Source organism: Topomyia yanbarensis, chromosome 3 (assembly GCF_030247195.1).
Source record: "Topomyia yanbarensis strain Yona2022 chromosome 3, ASM3024719v1, whole genome shotgun sequence".
In the NCBI taxonomy this organism is placed as follows: Eukaryota; Metazoa; Arthropoda; class Insecta; order Diptera; family Culicidae; genus Topomyia; species Topomyia yanbarensis.
The window spans coordinates 326,491,605-326,513,885 of record NC_080672.1 but is presented as its reverse complement, the minus strand read 5'-3'; the positions used below and the strand labels follow the sequence as shown (position 1 = coordinate 326,513,885).

At 39.6% G+C, this 22,281-nt stretch overlaps 1 protein-coding gene across 1 annotated transcript in view; it reads right to left on the bottom strand.

The window, feature by feature from the left end:
• LOC131688843 (cold shock domain-containing protein CG9705) overlaps positions 1 to 22,052 on the bottom strand; it is a 72,248-nt gene extending 50,196 nt beyond the window's left edge. Inside the window, exon 1 of the mRNA XM_058973403.1 lies at positions 21,444 to 22,052. Within this exon, the coding sequence (XP_058829386.1) occupies positions 21,444 to 21,592 (149 nt within the window). The 5' untranslated portion in view covers positions 21,593 to 22,052. The remainder of the gene's footprint in view (positions 1 to 21,443) is intronic.
• Between the last annotated feature and the right edge of the window lie 229 nt (positions 22,053 to 22,281).

The following is a 22,281-nucleotide window of genomic DNA, read 5'->3' as shown; positions in this document are numbered from 1 at the left end:
CGCAGTTTTTCTTAAAGCCAGACGTGTGTAAGCCACAGAGCAGAACACACGTACGTGTGCTGCTCAACGAGAAGCTGCATTTTGACCACCAACCAAATCATAGCTACTGCCTTATCGCTGCCAACCAAGAACAGTCGTCGCCCTGCGTGAAATTCATTGCTCTCAGAAGTGGACAGAGTTACTAATTCGCAAGCTGCTCTTCCAGTGCCTGGTCCGTGAGATTGCACAGAATTTCAAAACCTACTCTTCCGGAGCTCAGCCGTAATGGCCCTTTAAGAAGCCAGCGAGGCCTGCCTGGTTAGTTTGTTGGAAAATACCAATCTGTGCGCTATCCATGCCAAGCGAATAATCATCATGCCGAGCGGGAAACGGCGAAATAATATTCACAACAAACGGTCCTTATTAGGACCACAAAATCGTTCTCAGAAGAATTACAATTGAAATTTCCATTTCGTGCTTTGGAAAATAACTTCCCTCTTATCGGGTTAGTTATTTTCTATAATAATATCCGAAAAATGTGCGATAAAACCAATAAACTGACCAATTGGACGGAAGCAATAAAATACCTACAACAATTTGAGTCAGAAAAGTGATATTAACGGAAAAATGCTTCGATCGTTTCTAAGTGTTTGGCAGCTGAAGTTTGCCGATTTGTTTTCCAACGTCAATTATTTGCGCTGTGCTGTACGGAACAGATTTTTGCGCGATTTGTTGGGAAATAATTAAAACAATTGTGTAGTAGATTCCGTAGGTTTTACCGTAAATTTTGATAGAAATGATTTTGTAAAAGCATTAATTAGCCGTGCTTTGAATGGTGGTTTTTGCAAATCTTTCTAGAACATTAGTGAATGTGGAATGATGAAAATATTTTCATTTGTCGCACAAAGGGATGGACTACCATCTGCACTAAGAAGTTTATAAAAGAGATCGCATTCCGATATACAATGCTCATTCGATGTGAGCTGCGAAAGGGGAATGTTCGTGTATGTACGCAGCAGATGCGAATTCGGGCAAGGTTCGAATCGTTAGCAAGGATTCTCGTCTGGTATCTCCAAACATAGTTATCTACAAACCGTTCTTTTTAGGATGAAAACATAATGGAGAAAGAATTGAATTAGAAAGTTCCATTTAATAACTTGCATTGAGTGTGCGCCTGTCAAGTCTGCTGTACTTTAGCAGTGACACATAAACCAATGTTTATCGAATTAATCTACAAACCCGTAGGTTTTTGCAAATCTTTCTAGAACATTAGTGAATGTGGAAACCCTGCTACTAAGCGAATGCCACGCCAAAAATATTTTCATTTGTCGCACAAAGGGATGGACTACCATCTGCACTAAGAAGTTTATAAAAGAGATCGCATTCCGATATACAATGCTCATTCGATGTGAGCTGCGAAAGGGGAATGTTCGTTTATGTACGCATCTGGTGTATGTAATCGTCTGGTATCACCAAAAATAGTTATCTGCAAACCGTTCTTATTAGGATGAAAATATAATGGAGAAAGAATTTATTTAGAAAGCTCCTTTTAATAACTCGGATTGAGTTTGCGCCTGTCAAGTCTGCTGTACTTTATCAATGACACATATAAACCAATGTTTATCGAATTAATCTACAATGCAAATCTTTCTAGAACATTAGTGAATGTGGCAACCCTGCTACTAAGCGAATGCCACGCCAAAACGAATGATGAAAATATTTTCATTTGTCGCACAAAGGGATGGACTACCATCTGCACTAAGAAGTTTATAAAAGAGATCGCATTCCGATATACAATGCTCATTCGATGTGAGCTGCGAAAGGGGAATGTTCGTGTATGCACGCAGCAGAAGCGAATTCGGGCAAGGTTCGAATCGTTAGCAAGGATTCTCGTCTGGTATCACCAAACATAGTTATCTACAAACCGTTCTTTTTAGGATGAAAACATAATGGAGAAAGAATTGAATTAGAAAGTTCCATTTAATAAGTTTGCGTCTGTCAATTCTTGTGTACATTTACCAGTGATTCATATAAGCAAATGTTTATCAAATTAATCTACAAACCCGAAGGTTTTTGCAAGTCCTAGAAAATCAGTGAATGTGGCAATCTCATTCGACATGAAATTTCCAGTAAACATTCATTCAAAAAGTGCATTGGCTCAAATTATCCATGAATGTCATATGATATGCCCAAGTTTAGTCCTACGTCAACACCGCGGTTACGTCCCGGACATTACCCACTCCTAGTTTTTTGAAAATAATAAGCACTCACAGAAATAATTCAATTTACAATTCATGAAAGATAAAAGAAAAATAATTGAGCATTATTGATGTCGTCTATCATGGGCGCATTGCTTTCTGCCCTGCCCTTACTTTTTTGCTAGTGAGCAATGGTCAGGATTACCCTCTGCTGCTTGCTGATCGTACCGTCTGCCTTCTCACTCGCTCGTGTTTGCGTCCATGTCGTCGTCGCTAAAGCAGCTTTAATTTTCGCTGCTGGATGTTTGGTGCTTCTGTGTTTTTGAGCGACTCTGGTATAGCCGGCTTCTGTTTTGTTTATTACTTCCTTAGGTAAGTTTAGTTATTGGTTTTGGAGATACCGTGGAATATTGTTTGTCCGGCATTGTTTTTTTAGACTGGCTGCCTGTGGCGTACCAGCAGCTGGTTGTTTGCTAGTATTTGTTGTAGTAGATTAACATTCTTTTGTTTTTTTGACACATGGCTTACTGTAGTGTGCCGTCTGATTACAGAATTGGCAGGTGGACTTCTGCTCAAGATGTGTGCATAGCGTTCTTTAGATGAAGTTAACACCTGGAGATGATCTGCCCTCGAAAGTCAAGTAATAAGGTATGGGTTCGTTTAGTCGCATTCGCACTACCCGAACACCGTTGAGAATGCCAGGGAAAGAGTTTTTCCAAGTAAGTGTCATTTGTGACGGATTCCACTTTTACATAATTCGATATGCGTCTTTTAATATAATCCGAACTAGTGCGCGGTGCCGAATCGTGGAGGTCAATTTCGGTAAGATCATTATCCATATACACGGGGATCTTGGTTTTGACATTTTCGAATTCGACGTCGTGTTGCATGTTGTTCTTCGCTACGAAACATTTTGCCTCAGCTAAGAAATTGAACGTTATAAGTACTACATGCCTCGTATGATGTAGCTATATGTGTGACACTTCCGTAAGCACAAGTTCCATTTTCACCTTGAAAAACTGTTCAACCTCGCACTCTGTGCGTCTAAGACGGGACTGCGAAAAGGTAATCGCGATTGTGTTTTCTCGTAATGCGGTCCAATTTGTTTTATGATTCACTCAAATGATGTTTTGTTTAATGCCGTTTACTTGTTGACTTCTGATCTGTACGAGATGAGAAAGTAGACAACACAAATTGATCTCGTCATTAAGACTAATATGCTTCATTGATTATAGATGAATTCGAAACATAGTTCGATAGCTCATCGATTTAAAAATCAATGTTTGAGCGGGTTCAGAAAGTATAGAAAAGTTCTTTTCAACCCTTTAGATATAGAGCAAAGGCTGGATTTGGCACATAACTCCTGTTAACTGGCAAGTGGAGTATGTTAGAATAATTTTGCTGCAATATAATGACAGAAAAGGTAGGGCATTTTCTGAATGACTTTGAGCATTTGTTTCTCAGATGTTCTATTATGCACGAAAAGTTCGTGTCGCTCAGAAAAATCCGCTCCATTCAAATACAAATCGATGTTTCCACATCAAAAAATGATGCCTCCTTCGACAAAAATTTGAAAATCAAATCGTATTCGAACAAGAGTTGTATGCACGATGATGAGGACTTTGGTAAAAGGATAGCATGGGATGAAAAAGATTGAAAATCACTCATTTTTAGGGGTTTCGATGCATTTACCCGAATGGTCGTTCGTCAGTCTCGAGCAAAACACACAAGCGATCATTAGTGATCTTGATCAAAAAACTGCCTACAATGAGGTGTCTTGGCCTGAGATAACAAACAAAAACCATCCGGAAAGATCACCTAAGCTTTATCGCCGTAAGTCACATTACAAACCATTGCTCAACTGCTAGTTGATAACGTCATATTTTGTACCCTACCAGTATTTCCAATTTATCGAAAGGTGGATTCACAGCCATAACAAGCAAGATGACTGCAAAAAATAACAAGTCACGGATGGGCAAAGCAAAAAAGTGCTTCCTCTCCCAGAAACTCGCGCTTTTATTTTAATATTCATTCACAGTTCTATTTTTATTATTGTAACTGTAAAAAATACTATTGCAATACACCCCGCTCAGTAAAGCTTTCAGACCAGTGGTAATAAACAAGCGCAATAAAGATGAAAACAGCATTATGAAGCCAGTTCAGTTCGCAGCAGGACTCAAATAGAAGACAAAGGATTAACACGGAAAATAGCAAGGGTGTCCGTAATGACCCTGCCACTTTATTGGTGTACTAAGATTCAACACTTTTTCTACCTTTCTTTACATAGACTACACGTTAGAAGCAATGGTATTAGGTAGTATATTTCGCAATGATTTTTTGGCACCCCAATTGGGCTATATTACTAAAAAGGAAAAATGTTTTACCAATCCATACACCATACACCATCAAGTAAACATATTCCGATGACACGATATGCTTGATGAAATGTCTATGAAGCTTCTTGATTCGTTGATCCAATTTATTTCCAAGAAACGAAATCAACTTCTAGGAACAAAATGTGACACAGTTTAGCGGCTGGCATAGGCCGTTCCTATTATTTTCTTACATTGATCAAACTAGGTAATTGTGTTATCTGCTGTTACATGCTCCTTTATGTTCGGTTCACTCGGTCAGTATGACATAAATTTGAATAAATGAAATGTCGTTGCCAATTTATTTGCGTATCCTTTGTTGTGCAATGACGCATTAGGAACATTAATAGCATCTATCACACTTCTATGATGGTATGTGTATTCGCATGGAGACATCACAGGAACCATGTGTTCACATATTCGCTTGAAACCATTTAAAGGAGCTTGCGTGAGTACCCCCATGCCAGTATATATTCCCGATATCCGTAAAATATATATGCTGGCGAGCATCATTCGTATAACGAGGCTATTTCGGCCTTTATCATCCATAAGCGCCATTTCACAATCGCGACAAATAAATTAATCGATTCGTTGTACGTAAAATTGACCAACCAGCATTAAAGACTGTTAAAAATAGGTAAACCGGATAAACAAGGTGTTCAAAAATATACACAACTGGTTGATTGGTTCGATTCATTAGAGACGTAGTGAGCTCTCGTCAGTGACTCATATGTCACGATTGCTTGAATAAATAAACAAATACCGTTATGCTCTTAATTGAATTGGTCAACGAACACTCAATTTCGCTACGCTTGCAGACCAATCGTGTTGTTTGCCAAAAATCGATTGACCGAAAGCAGGTCGGTTCGTCTAATGTACTAGAGAAACAATATCTTCCTAAATAGTGTTCACTGTTCAGTCTGCTTCAATGCGGGCACGCTGGCCTCAGTTGACCTATAATATTGTGCAATTTTCCTCTTTCGAACCGGCACTATCAACAAGTGGCTAGAAGTCGGGAACATTCCACTGCAGCCTATCTATCACTGGTATCCATTCAGTAAATCTCTTCTGTTAGTACAATACCGCTAAGGCCAATAGCACTACAAATCAAGTGAGAAAACATAAAACTCAATCACCTCCCTGATGGCCATCGTAGTGTCTGCTGGTGATATAATTCTTCGCACTCTCGGAAGTGTTGATGCTGTACAGTGAAGGACGTTGACGGGGATGGAAGGATTCACCGGTGACCAGTCAGTCGTGTAGCACGTTCGCCCCGTTATGCTTTTGCCTTTCATCCACCCGCCCACACATTTATCGCCACTTTTTTTATGGGGGCACATTTAATTATAGATTTCCCGCGTTGGCACAGAGGCAGCGTAAGTAATGGAAAAACGATTTACTAATGCTCACCCCTCTGTTTGCCGGTCTCGAGGGTGTCATGGTGGTGACGTCTTTCGACCAGACGCGTTTTTTATTGTTGCTGTATCGATTGAATCAAGACGTGGGGTGTGCTTGTCGGGTAGAATTTGAACCGAAAGGGGTCACCGGGGCTGAAGATGAATAAGAAATAATTTAATTTTTTGTTATATTCGCAAAGTTTTTGCAATAGGCCTTTCAACAACCATACTTACATATCGACCAATGTATTCTGAACACAGTTGTGAGAATATGGGCTCTATTGTCACAGTCACGTCACCTAGTGACTAGAAGAAAAATTACCTCTAGTCACTACGTGACATGACTGTGAGAATGTGACCCGTGATTATTCGATGAAAGTCAAACGCTGGTAACATTCTCTAACTATACTGATGAAATACTGTATCTTCTATTAGACGGTAGAAGAATAAAGATACACCTTCAAAAATTTCGCTCGTAAAATAATTGTAATCGAAAAGCATACAATCAAATGTAGTAATGTCGATGGTTCATGAAACATATGGCCGAATTCTCACAGTCACATCACGAAGTGACTAGAATAAATCTTTCTTCTAGTCACTAGGTGGCGTAACTGTGAGAAAGGGGCCCCACATATACATACAGGCGCAAACGCAGTATGACAACAAATATTTTATTAAATATACATATAAATGTTCAAAAGGAAGTAAACCACATGGTTCATTTTTACAGGAAACGGGAAAAAATCCGCATTTGCAAACCGGGGTGTTCCATGTAGACGAAATCGCAGACGTATGTGTGAATTATTGCAATTACATGGTCGCGTTTGTGACCAGGTTTGTGTTATCGCGAAAGCCACGAGCGTTGGTACCTATATGAGTATAGATAGCGTATAGTAGGTATATATTTGTAAAAGGAATCATAACATGCCGAATAAAGAAAAAAAGATGCAGAGCTTGATTAGAAGTGTATAAATTGACCGATACTATTTTGGTATATAGCAGTAATGGTAAAGCCAACTAATAGATGAACAAAAGAGACAGACTAATGAAGTAGAATAGAAAAACACATGTAACATGCAATCAAACTCGTCTAAATACAGCAAATGTTGTATATTTACCATTAACGACAATTACATTCTGTTAGTCTTTCATCATGCTATGCTGCCCGGGAATGGATGATTCACGTGCGTCGGTAAATTCATTGTACCCTAATTTATCCAACCTTCCCGAATGAATAGAACCAAATGCACACATTAAACACCGGAAGTATTATACGCCAGTTCCGCATCCATTTCCTGACCCAAATGTCACAAATACTCAGACGAGCACATACACATACATACATACACAGATAGACATACGACTAGTACATACAAATATACACTAGTACGAAAAACTACGATTATTACAAAAAGACAACTAATAGGTCCCTACTAATGTATTTATTAAATTAGTTTAATAATTAAATTAATTTAATTAGTCTATGCACGATTACGAAGTCGACCGATAAATGGACACACAGTGACTTCCACTGTGAACACCGTCCACGAATACCGCCATCAAATTGTGGAACAATATTTGCAAACACGGCACACAGCAAAAGTCAATCCTCGTCGACCCGCCAGTCGGCCACGTCACCGCGCACAGACGTTGAGCGTTGGTATGCGCAGGTGCAGACTATGAAAAGACATAGATCATAAAAAAGGCGCAGATGCCCTCGCGGTCTCCTTGATGCACCACACCATAATACAATAACCATCTTAAAGCAATTATCTGTCAGTGGTTCTGTACCACTGAAGGACGCAATATACTTGATGATGTTAGCAATACCGTCACACCCCTCAGCCTTGGGTAGGGGTTAATAATATTTTTCAATACTTTCTTCAAACTGCACTTAAATACCTTTCATTTGACCTATAACCAATAAAAATCGACTCAGCGCGCGGTTCAGAAGTTATGAACATTTAAAAAATTCAACTTTTGAAAAATCACGTATATGTTGAGGTCGGCCAAAATATTGTAATTTTTTTATCTCAATTTTTTCATAATAATTTTTTTTAATTGTTCGTGATTTATTTGGCAGATCCTTGAACGATTCGATATTTTCGCATAAATTTTCGCATCAATGTTATGAATTTTAAATTTTTTTAGGCGAAAAAATGGCCTTGTTTGGAAAAATCGTTTTCGTTTGCAGAATTCATTTTTCTAATGAATGAATCGTCCTGTTCTAATGAAATTTGTATGGTTTTATGCTTTTAGTTGAACCGTTGGACTAGAATAATCGTTGCGGTAAACCTCCTTGGAAAAATGCGCTTTGCGGAAATTGCTATGATCATTAGTACTTTTTCATGTTCTCAAGCTGATTATAAAGTAGAGATTGTTATACGCAAGACATATAACAAGTATTCAATAAAATATACATACCTTTACAAAATTTCAAACTTTTTTCCTATCTTCCCGTGCCTCAAAATGTATAACCCCTTGAAACCAACTGCAGCGGGACGTGATTCTGATTGTCATATTGAGTGTATGGTTTGCATGGAAACGAGCATTTATATGTTCACGCTTGAGCCCGCGTTTTTGAAATTATAAGTGTTAATACGTTCAGTTAATCACCGGGGTGTTTTCATGTTTGCGAGATCGTGGGTGTACATAATCGCGCGAGGATCGAGCGTTTGTATGGTAACGTGCTTGATCACGTGTCCCTAGGTATGTCGGGTGTGAATAACTTCGCGTATGTATAATAGGGTGGGACAAAAATTAGATTCCAGCTCCGAGCAACCTTTTAGGTACCATTTGGGTCCTAGAACAACTGTGCAAATTCTTAGCTCGATTGGTGAAACTATATTTTTGCATATTCATTTTTTCTAGGACCACTGCTGTTGGTTATCCAATTATACGCAATTTTGATTTAATCCTCTCTTAATGTGTCTAAATCGTTTATCTATACTATTTGGCCACTTCTCAAGGTTTTGAGGGATACATTGAGGCTTCTTTTGTACATATTAAGAGGATGTTAAATTTTTGGTATATAATTAGACCATAAGAAGCAGTGATGCTAAAAAAAGTAAAATTTTCATCAATCTTCAGGGCATCAATCGGTTTTTGCTTAATAACTTTTTCCAAAATCATCAGATTGTTTTGCAATCTTCTAGACTTTGTTTCCTTGACAAATTTCCTATAAAAATCAGCCATCTACTTATTTTTAGGAGATAACGGCCGACTTTTGGAAGAATTAATTTGCAAAAGACAATTTTCCCATACGAAATCCCATGTAAACATTAAACCGTGGGCGCAAAAATATAGTTTCACCGATCGAGTTAAAAATTTGCGGAGTTGTTCTGGGAGCTAATTTGGACCCAAAAAGTTCCATCGCAAATCTTTTTTAAAAATTGTCAGCCCCCCCTTCAAAATCGCTGAAAAAAATCAGGGGGCAAATAATTTTTTTAAAATAACCAAAATTCAAAAAATTGTCACGTTTTATAGAGCAACAATAGCTTCCATAGAGTTTTGCTTTTCGTAACTGAAAACTATTATGGTAGTTTTAGAAATTACCATCCCATTATAATTTTTATTTTGACCATTCTCGGGTAAGTGTGAATTTTAAATGAGATCATCGATCCAGTCCAACAGCAAATGAAACGTTTGCTGGTCGCGGAAGGAAGGACCCATCTGTGTATTATCAAACGAAAATCTCATGGAAAGGCTAATACAGACTGACTTCTGAATCGATTCCATTTTAAACGCAACAGTCGATAGAGACATAATCGTTCGTTGCATTCGAAAATAATTTCGATAAGGAAACAATCTGAATTCAAATCAGACTCCTGGCGATTTATATGTGGTTCAATATTCAATATACATGAGCTTTACCGAAAAGTTTTTGACATTTAAAGATTTCATATGGGATCGTAGTGTTCATACCGTATTTTCGCAGCCATATGTGCGATTCTTATGAACTTGATCAGATCAAAATCTGCTACCAAACCTTCCATTTAAGGCTAAGCTTGTGAAAATCGAATAAGTCGTTTTCCAAGAAGCCGAAGAGACAATAATTCTGAAATATTCCAAGAACCAGAAACAGGCGAAATTTTCGAGATAGACGCTGGAATCAAAAGAACTTTGTCTGGCCATCAGCGATCAAGAATGCTCCAACAAAGCTAAATATAGATCTTACAAATAATGGTATCATCGGCACTTACCGCAGGGGGAACCGGCAATCCATTATCGATGTCAATTTTTGTAGCCTTGGAGTAACCGGAAAGATGGACTGAAAAGTGTGCGAGGATATATCCACAGCGACCATCAAGCGATCTGGTACAGCATTGATAACAGGACTATGAACTACACATGAATATGAATATGTGGGAGATATATAAACGAGTGAAGATGGAAAACAGCGATTTTTCACAGGAACGTGTCCGTCGAAGAACTTGAATTTGAGGGTATCCTCTTCAACCTAAATGCGAACGAGTTCACGGCACTACTAACAAGGGCGTGTAATGCGACCATACCAAGGGATGGGAAACCGAGAAACGGTCGCCGGGTGCAATACGACGATTATCGATCTACGTATAAGTTGCCTCCGAGCTTGGAGAAGAAGTCGGAGATCACTTCGGTTTCTCATCTCGCTCAATTCAGAAGCTAGAAATCGCTCCGCTGCAATAGCAGGGCAAATAATCAAATTTACCCGCGCGACGCTTGGTCTATTTGCAAAGGCAAAAATTGATTCCTTCTGCCTAGTGTGTGAAACGTGAACAAACAATGAGTGACAATGCAAAGCAAAAGTATATCACGATGCGGGCAAACTGTGTTGCTGTTGACTACACGAAATATCCGGTAATACCATCAATTCATGAAGGGGAGCAAATGTTGAAGGTGAACTTGAAGTTCAACGTAGCTTGCGGTACTTTATGCGGTGCAATTCCACCATTTACGTCATGTGGTACTGAATATGTTAAAAAACATTAGTCAAGCAGAATCATTCGCTTCTCAGAACAACATGAAACACGTCATCGAATGTAATGACATTTTATACAGTATCCCAACGTATATAGATGTTGACAGTATTGAAATAAAGATACATGACCTGGCACCACGTACTAGTTCCTTCGCTATCAAACAAATCCTGTCAAAATACGGAGAGGTGAATAGTGTTAAGGAAGATACTTGGAGGAATTTCTTCCCAAGACTCCGCAACGGCGTTCGTGTGGTGAGGATGCGTCCGACAAAACCTATTCCCTCTTACTTGACTTTCACATGCAAATCACCTCATGGTGTTGAATATTCTCAACGAATACTAGTCACGCACCCAGGACAGATTCCTACCTGTCAATATTGTGATCATCCGCTACACCACGGAAAACCTTGCGCAGAGAATGCTAAAGAAATTCCACCTGATACGACCAAAGCAGGTATACAATCATCGTATGTTAAACCACAACCAGTTGGTAAACCAACGACTGCAGACTGGGCATTCACAAACACCAGCTCAACAACGATCGGCCCCAGTACCACTAAACCAACTGCCATTACCAACATCGAAGTAACAACGATTACAGCAAATGTTTCCAAACCAACAACCAACACCACCAATAAGGAATCTAATACCGATGAAGAAGGATTTACAATAGCGACCCGTAAGCACAAACAACAAATAAGAACATCCGACGATGAGCAAGATGAATGCAGTACCGATGATGACATGGACGTAAACGAAAACGCGAGAGAAGTCGGACCAAATGACCCCCAAGGTGCGCTCCACGGCTTAGTTGTGCTAACGCATTGAGCCGTGTCAAATATATTTAAAATTAAAACAGAAGTCAGAAAGCTCAAGGGAAGCGAGCTGCAAGAACCGCTCTCAACAAAGCAGTCAAGCTGTACAAGAAAGCCTTGCCACAAAGCCAACGCGAATTTCCTTAGGAGGGACCTACAAAGTTGGCATAACAAAGATAAAAGGCTCAGCTGCACCACCTGAAAGGTGCCCGGAAAAGATGGAGGTCACCATCGAAAGGTTTTCCCCACAACAAGAATCTATTTTCGCCGTACAGTGAGGAGGATGATCATAAAGATGAAGATCGATTTACCAACAAACAGCTTATCGAGATGGCGAAAGCCATTAAAGTGAAGTGATACATGAGAGCCCGGATATGTTCAAAACGATCCGATAATTGGAAGAGACAAAAGCTGATGTTGCTTCCGATGCCGGGACAACATGGAGATCTTTCAGCGTAGTCAATATATCCCTTGGTAATGTTAGAGAGAAGGAGTAATCCTGAACAAGCTAACGAAGTACGCGGACCGTGAGAGCGGCATCTCATGTAATTCGGCTTCCTTATAGGCAGGTCTACAGTGAAATCCATACAAACGGTTGTGGGAGCTTTGGAGACAGCAGAGATAAGGATATCGTTTTTGCGTGGTGGTTCCCTTAGACGTGAAGAATGCTTCAATAGTAGGGAAGCAATCGCCCATTCGCTGTACAGCATGAGTAACTCTGCAGGATATTATAGAGCTACTTTCAGTACCGAACACTGATCTACGAGACAGACAAGGGAGAATCACAACTACAACTGACGTTCCTCGACTCGACGCTGTGGAACGCAGTGTACGAAGGAGTATTGAAGCTGAACCTTCCCAGAGATATAACGATTTTCGGCTTCACGGATGATGTGGTGTTCCAAGTAATCGGACAATCGCTAGAGAGACACTCGACACGGAGACGATTGCCCATCATGAAACAGAGTTGATGATGACTAGCAGCCGAAAGACAGCGCGGTCGGAAAATATATCATCGATTTGAACTTTTAAAGTTACGATAATTATGTTAAGGGGAAGGCTGTGAGAGCAACCACAGCTTTGCTTGAGGCGTACTGGGCACCACGAACCAGCTGGAATCGCCGGACCGAAGCATGTGAGCAGACTAGTTTCACCGTCAGGGACAAGATCGAGTAGGTCGAGTGAAGCACCAGCGGTGGGTGGTCGAGTTTTCAACGAACCGGAAGCAGCGAACCAGAAGCTACGCTCCATCCGGTATCGCCGAACCGTTCTCGCCAAGTACTGGTTGGCCCTTTGAGTAGGATTTATGGACTATGCGAGAAGATTGCGACAAAACTGGGAGCTAAATGACTCACGCAACAGGCATCGGCATCGGGAGAACTTCCGACGAGAAATTGAGATGGCTCGCGAAAGCAGGAACTAAATGTTTCACAGAAACAGGAGCCAAATGGCTAACAGAAGTTCACCACTGCGATTAGCCGGATATGTGTTCGGAGCTAAACCGCTCTAATGTATCATTTTGTTTTTTTGACTGAATCAGCCTCCCCACGATATAACACTTCGATGCAGTCTCGTAGAACAAAAGGAAGGAAGAGAAGTAAGGACTATAAGTAGCGGTTACGCACAAAAGTGAATCCCACCTAGAGCCAATGCACTTTTGAAGCTATTTAACCATACTATAAAACATACAGACATTTTCAGATATCGACTTAAAAAGTCGAATTTCAGAGTGATTGCACAGTCTTCCTTATATGAAAAAGGCAAAAAATGAACTGATGATTGCTATACATTTCATAAATCCGTACGACTATCAAATGAATTTATCTGATGTGGCTACCTACTGCGCAACAAGATGGAGAAAAATGCAAAGATTTCGAAGATGTACACGGAACCGAGCCGAATTACTATCATGTACCAAACAAACAAATCTACAAATCTTCAAGCACAAGCGATAAACCAAAGCTGATGTTTCCACTAGATTTAGAAAAAGTATAGTATGCACAGGATGAACGTTCGCCAGGCTACTGTATACGAAATACGCAATAGAAAAAAATATCAGAAAAAACCATATCTGAGATGAATAATTCCATTGACGCACACTTTACCTTTGGATTCATTCCATTTCATTGTTTTCCAAAAGTCCATAAGTGAAATGTTGCAATCCTGTTTCTGTACATTGTTATCAAGCAGGTTCACCTTTGACCGATTTTCATGCCTTGTGTGTACAGTCGGTCCATGTGCCGCCACAACGGAACGAAAACTATTCAAGCAACCAAAAGTTAATACCTTAAAGTACTCTTAAATGTTTACATTAAGTTCTTAGAGAACTTTCAAGCTTTTATTGGGAATTTAAAAATTGCACTGTTGGGAAAATTATTTAAAACGAAAACTTTAGCATCCCTTTCCTATGTGAACTTTTGATTGATTCAGTAATGTTTGCTTGAATTTTTCTAATAAAACAAATAGCTCAACCCCGCTATACGAAATCACCCTGCGGAAACGTCCACGAGAACAATCGAAAGAAAATGCAAAAAGAAGAAAAAATTGTGTTTATTAAAATAAATATTTATTTTTTCATACTATGTTGCGTTTCGGCTTCGCCTCATCAGAAACCGACACTAACACATTGTCAGAATAGATTAGCGCCGGCTTGACGCAAATCCCTTAAAACTAAAACACACTATGTGTTTCAATCAAACGACTGATCAAACGTGATGTCCCGTTCGAGCAGAAGTTCTGTTTATGCCGATGAGACACAAGTGAAGCCGAAACTTGTCTTGGCTTAGCAGGCCTATGCGAAAGCACTATGCTATATTTCACCCTAAGGAGGAAAATTTGGTAAAAACCAAAATTCCTCACTAGGGTGAAAATTTGTTGGTAAAAACCAGTCTTTGTACAGGAGGGCACAAATCCTTATTTCATACTATGTTGCGTTTCGGCTTCGCCTCATCAGAAACCGACACTAACACATTGTCGGAATAGATTAGCGCCGGCTTGACTTTATTTTTTGTTTGCCCCCCCCCCCCCCCTTCAGAAAAAAATTTGTTCTTGGACATAATTTTTAAAAAAGATTTGTAATGGCCTTATTCGGAGCCAAATTTTATTTTTTTCATATAACCATGTCCCACTCTAATGTATAACCGTGCGTCCATTAGCATATTCGCGTGGGGTTTGAACGTTCGCGTGCATCGTGAATCTGATTGTTAATTTTAAGTGTTCGGTTCAGTTGACAGAAGAGAATCAGAATCAGTCTCCCATATCACTAGAATTTCCGGCACTTATACTAGAAATTACGTTACGCCCTGAAACGTATTGTTTAGTGTATATGAGCGTCATTTTTCTAGAATAGTCCAACTGAAGACAGGGACGTAGGCTGCTAGGACCGAGGGTAGGGCTTCCGGACACGACCGACTCATGATCGTATGGGAAAACGCATTTGTGAAATCGAACTTGAGAATGTGTTTATAATAAAAACAACCTAATAAAAGGAGCATATTTGGGTTTGCGAAATCGCGGGCGTATGTTTGTGTGGGCGACCGCATTTGCATGTTCGCGTTAGTGACCAGAATTGTATCATCGCTCAGAGCACGAGCCTTTGTATGTGACTTCACGTACATGAAATCGTTTGTATAAATGTTGAACCACTTACATATTCTCCTGAGCTTTTGACTGTTTGCATGGAGAGCAATTTCGAGTATGCAATTCAGATTTCGAATCAGGAATGAGAATACATTGGCTCAAATGGTACCTTCCCCGTATGTAGCATGAGATTTGTGTCTTGCCGTGTCTTCTCATCATTGCCCTGATCGGAATGATAGAAGGACGGAGGGGGTAAAACTGGAAGTCGGAAAAATGATTGCACAAAAGCAAGCAGCATGTGAGCCAATCGATCGCGTGTATCATCGGAAGTGGATCAAGCGTTTGTACGTTGCCGAGCTCGATCGTGTGTGCTAGCGTCTATGCAACTTCGCGTGCATAAATTCTATTTTATTACCGTGTGTCCTTTTGTATATTCACGTGTGTTCTTGGGTGGTCACATGGACCGTCATTCTGATACACTGGAATCTCCATTTACGAACCAAACCGGGGGTTCGTAAATTGAATAGGTTGATAAAAAAGGCGTTCATTATTTGAGGTTTAATTCGCAAAAAAAGTTCTTTTCCCACTCTTATGGAATTTCCTTTCGCAAAAGCATATAAACTATAGTTACTTATATTTCATATGAATTTTGCTATATTTAAAGACCATTTCGCCATATTTTTTTTTTTTTTTTTTTTGAGAGTTGTCCTACTGGAGCTGTAGAGCTAGGTTCTCGGAAGGGCTCCCCGTCAGAATCACATACTACAATTTGCAGACGAGACAGGCAATGTCGCCCAATAAAACACTGCAATAGGCCAATTGTAGCGGGCCGTGATTCTGAATGTGATATTCTTTGTACGGTTCAGGCATGTGCGGGCGTAGGGACTCGGAATCGCGTGTATCATCGCGAAGGGCTCGAATATTTGTACGTTAATGTGCTCGATCGCGTGTGCGTTTGTATGTCGCGTGTGCTAACGTGTAACTTCGCGTGCATAAATTCTATTTCATAACCGTGTGCCTTTCGCATATTCGCGTGTGTTCTAGAATGATCGCGCGCGGACCGTGAATCTGATACTTAATTTTTTGTGTGCGGTTCAGATTCCAGAAGGAAGTGGGTTCTTACATATCATTAGAGATCCCAATCATGTCGTCGTAGAACGCGTGGTCTAGTGGATATGAGCTTTATTTTTTTTGATTGGTCCAACTGAATGTATGGACCTAAATTGCTAGAATAAAGGTTAAAGATTTCCGGACGTGACCGATTCATGATCGCGCATTTGCGGGTTGGCGTTTGAGATCGCGTTTGTAACTTCGTAAGTACTAAAACGTTCACACAATTGCCGCAGTGTTATCAAGTTTACGCGATCGCGGGCATAGGTGTGCGTAGATGATCGCGAAGGGCTTAAGCGTTCGTATGTTGACGTGTTTGTCGCGTGTGCTCGCGTGTATAAATTCGATTTTGAAACCCAGCGGCGATTCATATATTCGCGGACCGTCATTCTGATCTTTAGTTTTCGGTGTACGGATCACATTCTGACAGGGAGAGAGTTACCCCATATCACTAGAGTTTCCGGTCATGTCGCCATGGAACGTTTTGTCTAGTGGATATGGTAGTTATTTTTCAATTTTATTATTTTTTTAATAATTAACAAGGACCTAGATTGTTTGTACCGAGGATAGATACTTCCGGACGATCCCGATTCATGATGGCGCGAGCGCGGGAATTTGTAGGTTGACACTTGAGATCGTGTTGGTAAGTTTATGAGTGCTGAGATTTTCACCTTATCACCGGGGTGTAATCATGTTTGCGAGTTCGTAGGTTGCTTGGAAAATCGCGAGGGGCTCTAACGTTTGTGCGCTGACGTGATTTTGTAACGTGTGTTCTTGAATGGTTGCGCGAGTGGGATCGTTTATATCGACAGGGTTCCCGGTCATGTCGCCATGAGACGTGTTGTCTAATAGGTATGGGCGTATTTTCTTAATTGGTCCAGCTGAAGGCATGGACCTAGGCTTCTAGGATCAAGGATAGACTTTCGGACGTGACCGATTCGTAATCGCGTGGACGATGGCATTTTTGTAGGTTCCCGCTGAGACCGCGTTTGAGAATGTGTGAGTGTTAAGACGTTCACTATCACCATCGTTGTTGATTCAGCTGAAGGCGGGTGTAGAATGGCAGTATAGGACTCGAAAAGAAGAAATAAAAGACAATATATGAGAGACGTAATAGATTAGATAGGTACAAGATACAGCTGAAGTTATGATCATCACATGAGACATACATTAGTACTTCAAACACTACTAATACTTGAATAGCCAATCACCACACATAGCACATCCTTTCTCAATTATCTATTTGTTACTGGTTGATTGTTGGTTATGAGCTGGTGAATAGAGGAAAGGTATAGAACAGACAAAAGGCTCATATCAGCCCTCCCGGCCTCCTCGACACACCACTATCGAGGCGTATTGTAATCAACATCTTGAAGCGGGCTTCTTATATAAATCAAATCCTCAGTAGTCATAATGTTTGGTGGATTATTAACATGAGAACTAATTAACCTCTAGTAGTAGAACTTGGTGCAAATAAAAACTAAAAAGAGCGAAGGTCCTTATATTTAGATAACTCTTTTGAATGTATTGTGGCTTGATGATGTTTACAATACCGTCAATCCCATCAACCTGCGAGAGGGAAAGACCATTTCGTCATATTGAATTTTTAATAACTTCACAAATTTCTGTCATTGATTATTCGATTTTATTTTCAAGAAACTTTATTGTTGAATTTATAGTTTTCTAAACCGAAAGTCGCTATCTTGAATTTCAAAATGGTCTAAGATATCGATTTTTGGCATTAGCTCGTCGATCCCATTTAAAAAATACTCACTTTGTTGGGTTTATAGTTTTCTAAACCGGAAGTCGTTATCTTGGATTTGAAAAAAAAACAAAAACAGACTAAAACAACAATTTCCGGCATCGACTCGCAAATCCCTTCCCGAAAATACCAATATTGTTAAGATTGTAGAGCGCTTTCTAAACCGGAAATCTAGTCGTCAATCCTATTTCGAAAATACCCATTTTCTCCACAATTTTGAAATGACGGTTTTGTGCCACTTTTTCACAATCATTTTACTACAAGAGTTACAATATTGATGGAATATTATCTTAAATCGTGTTGTATGAAAGTGTGTACAATTTGCGGGTAATACATTACTGGATGAGCACAATTTGTAATTTAACCTTAAGGTCTTTATCTACTTTTCCTCTTTACTTCTTCACTGTAAATCCTTCATTGCTTCATACTCAGATTCAACCATTCCTTGCATGATGAGCTCCCAACCTATCATTCCTAGCTGATTATATCAACACTGAACAAAGCCAAAATATTTTGCCTTTCTCATATAGAAAGGTTTTTCAGTAGCTTATCAGTTTAACACCATCAGTAGGAATTTGGCCCTATACCCACTACTCTATCATCGAAATTATGTGATATTTGTTCTGGAATATTGTTTTGAGCTCTGTACTAATCGCAAACCAGTCCCATGTTAATGAAGAATCTTGAACTTGGAAAAAACAAGCGATTGTTGGCATTATAGGTATCATATGATGTGATGGACCGAAAGCGTAGATAAGCAAGTCCCAGAAAAAGAATTTAGTGGCAGTTTTGCCAAAACATATAATCCAAAGATTTTGATTCAATCCTGAAAACGGATGTTCACATGCTGACCTATCATTCCTAAATTCGAATTATCTGCTGTAAAATTTGGTATGCTTGTTTATTCTTGCCGCCGACCAGTTCTGAGAAAGAAAAATACAATTTGGAAGGGAACGAACATTTTGAAGAAGGACGTATGAATACAACAGTGGTAATGGTCCGACAATGCAAATTCTACCTAGTCGGGGTCACGCATACGACTAACAATAATACAGCAATTTAAAAAAAAAATAGCTGAAAGATGTCAATAATTCTCCGAAACTTTTCGGGTTTCTGAGGTTTTAGGTAGTAGACACAACATTTTTAGGTAATAGATACCATGAACCCTTACGTTTATCTAAATATTTAATTACTTGGGAAACTGCACAGCAACAATCAAGAAGTGAGAACAAAACGTATTGAGTTGTCAAAAAATTTCATCTCAACGGGTCATTACACTTCGTATATAGTATCTCGGTATACAGGACTATCTACGTTTTGTCCTTGTACCTCTTTGGCGCCACTGCCACAGCCAGAGCAAGCAATTTACGGCACAACGCCGAAAAATAGCAAAACAATATTGTTACGGCACAAATGACCACAGGCGGAATTTCTGCCATCGCAAAAGAGGAAGAACATCGGTGCCGAGCACATCTAGTCCCTTATTGTGGGATAATAAAACTCACCCAAAAAAGTTGGATGCGCTGTAAAATGAACATTTTATCGCGTCTGAATCTCATTCCATTTGCTTCCTAAACATGCTCTCAGAATAATTTCTGAACCCCATTCCGTAAATATCAAGATTAAGGACAATGCAATGCCTCGTAAAAACAGCGTTCTGCAGAATACCTGCTAAGGCAAAAGGATACGTATAAACCTCGGGAAATCTGGAGGAAATCACGACATTCGGTTAAAATTTGTACTATCAATCTGCGCATCAGTCAAAAAAAAATGTCGAAAGGGCCATCAATAGAACAGCTGTGTAAATTATCAGCTTTTTGACCCGATTTTATCAGCTTCATACGAAAATTGATAGTAGGTAGTTTGGTGTAGAGATGGGCGAAACAGTTCACTTCGAAGAACCATTCCCGATTGAACAGTTCTGTAAAAAGAACTAGTTCAGATGAACCATTCTTCCGTTCAGCTGATATTTTACTTGTATCTACCGAAAGTCTCTCAAAACACTCGATTATTGGAGAGGAACCAAACAGATGCTGCCCAAACTATTATTCCTCTATATGCTTCACAAGTTTCTCAAGGGTGGCGATTTCTTCATGATGTATAACTAGAGAAATAGAGAATGAGATGAGTCGTTCGCTTGTGAGTCGTTCTTCGCCGGTTTCATTCTGGGAGAGCACAGAGAGCGGTTTGTGGGACGGCAAGTCAGTTCATTTTCATTCGTTCGCCTAAAAATCGGTCCGAGGAATTCACCGAAGGGCTTTGGGTTATATTCAGTTCATTCTCTTTGAACAGAATTGAGAACTACCGTTCTTTTAAAAAGAACTTCCGTTCGCTCATTCTCTTCGAAGAATCAGTTCACTTGAACCGTTCGCGAACGAATGGCCCATCTCTAGTTTGGTGGGCTCTAGCAGACGAACCAAGTTGAATTCGAGTAAATCCTTTCTTGGGCACATATTTCATATCTTGGAGATCCGAAAAATGCAAATAAAAATATATTTTTTTTTCTAAATTTTGCTCTGTCAGACCCCCTTAAGATGAACCTAAAATGAATAATCAGAAAAGGTGAGACAGAAAAATATATGTCCCGATTTTTTCAATGTCACTGTTCTATCAGCTTAAAATTTGTCAAGGGGCTGATAAAAACGGGTCTTCACTGTAGCATTTATTACAATTATCAAAAAAGAGGTCCATCCTGACGAACGAAAACATGCCAAATTTTCTGTCCAACCACATATGAACAAGGAACAACTTATAATACAATATGGCTAGCAGCATTGACTCTATTTACACAAACACCTCTAATTACAGCTGAAAAAATATGCCTAGGCCCACACCTCGAATACAGGTGTGCCTCAAACCCGTCACGTTGTAGCAATAATATTAATTTGTTTTGATGTAATTTGAACTGAATTGGGTATTAGCTTAGACCAATATTGTTCGAAACAGAAAATGACATTTCGGTAGAATGGTACCAAATATAAATATACGCTAGGTGGAATGGGAATTACAGTCAATTGCAAAATTGTAATTGTAAAGTATTTAGATTCCAAACTTAAAGCCTAAAAACATCAGTTTACCCTATTTATTAACAATGCATCATGTCGAGAATCAAAGAACATTGTTCAGCATTCTTTCTCGATTGCAAATAGACTATCTATACAAATACACGTATGAGTATCTTTCGTTATTTCGTAATACTGATGAAACCGACCGCAATTGGAACGGTACTACCAGACGATAATAATTATTAATAAGTATAGGTACTACTCACGTGGAAGCCGTTCTGGTTCGGCGCGTTATGATCGGCGAGGGTAGCTGCAAGTGGGACGGGCTCGAAGGGATGCTGGTGACCGGTTTCGATGGCGTCGTAATGCCGGTCGAGGGCTGGTCATCGGCAGTTATCTGGATGTTGCTGGACATGGTGGTAACCTTCCACTGGCCGCTGTTGTTTTGCAATAGGTGAGCAATTTTGATTAACACCCTCGGGATGCGGTACTCAAACTATTTCCACGAAAATAAAGCTTCAAGCACTTGTTTTGCGTAACACTTTTTACTGAATACTTCTGCACTGAATAACCACGCCGGTTTATAACCTGAAGGCGTCAATACTTGGCTTCACTACTATACTATACGGTATCCTTGAAATTCTTTTTCGACCGGTTTAAAAACTTGACAGCACGAAGCTGCAAACGCCGACACAATCAAGCCCTTTTTAACAGATAAAACGCAAAAGTATTGTTTGCTATTGCTAGCTTCAGGTGCTTACTAGATGTTGAATAAGAATGATTCACGAATTATTATTACTCTGCAATTGATCCTGATACACCACTAGATAAAAACACTATTCCAAACCGAGGACTAACGAGAACTGACGAAAATTGCGTCAGGCAGAGATGCCAGGTACTTTTTTCAAATGTCTGCAACAATAATTTTAAATGTCTGGGAAGAACAAAAAATGTCAGGAAAGCTAGTGTAACCAAAAGCCTTTATATTCAAAAATCTGCAAATATCTGCAACAAAACTAAAAAATCTGCAAATATCTGCAACCAAACTAGAAAATCTGCAAATATCTGCGTCATCGAAAAAATCTGCAGCTTATATTAAAAGTC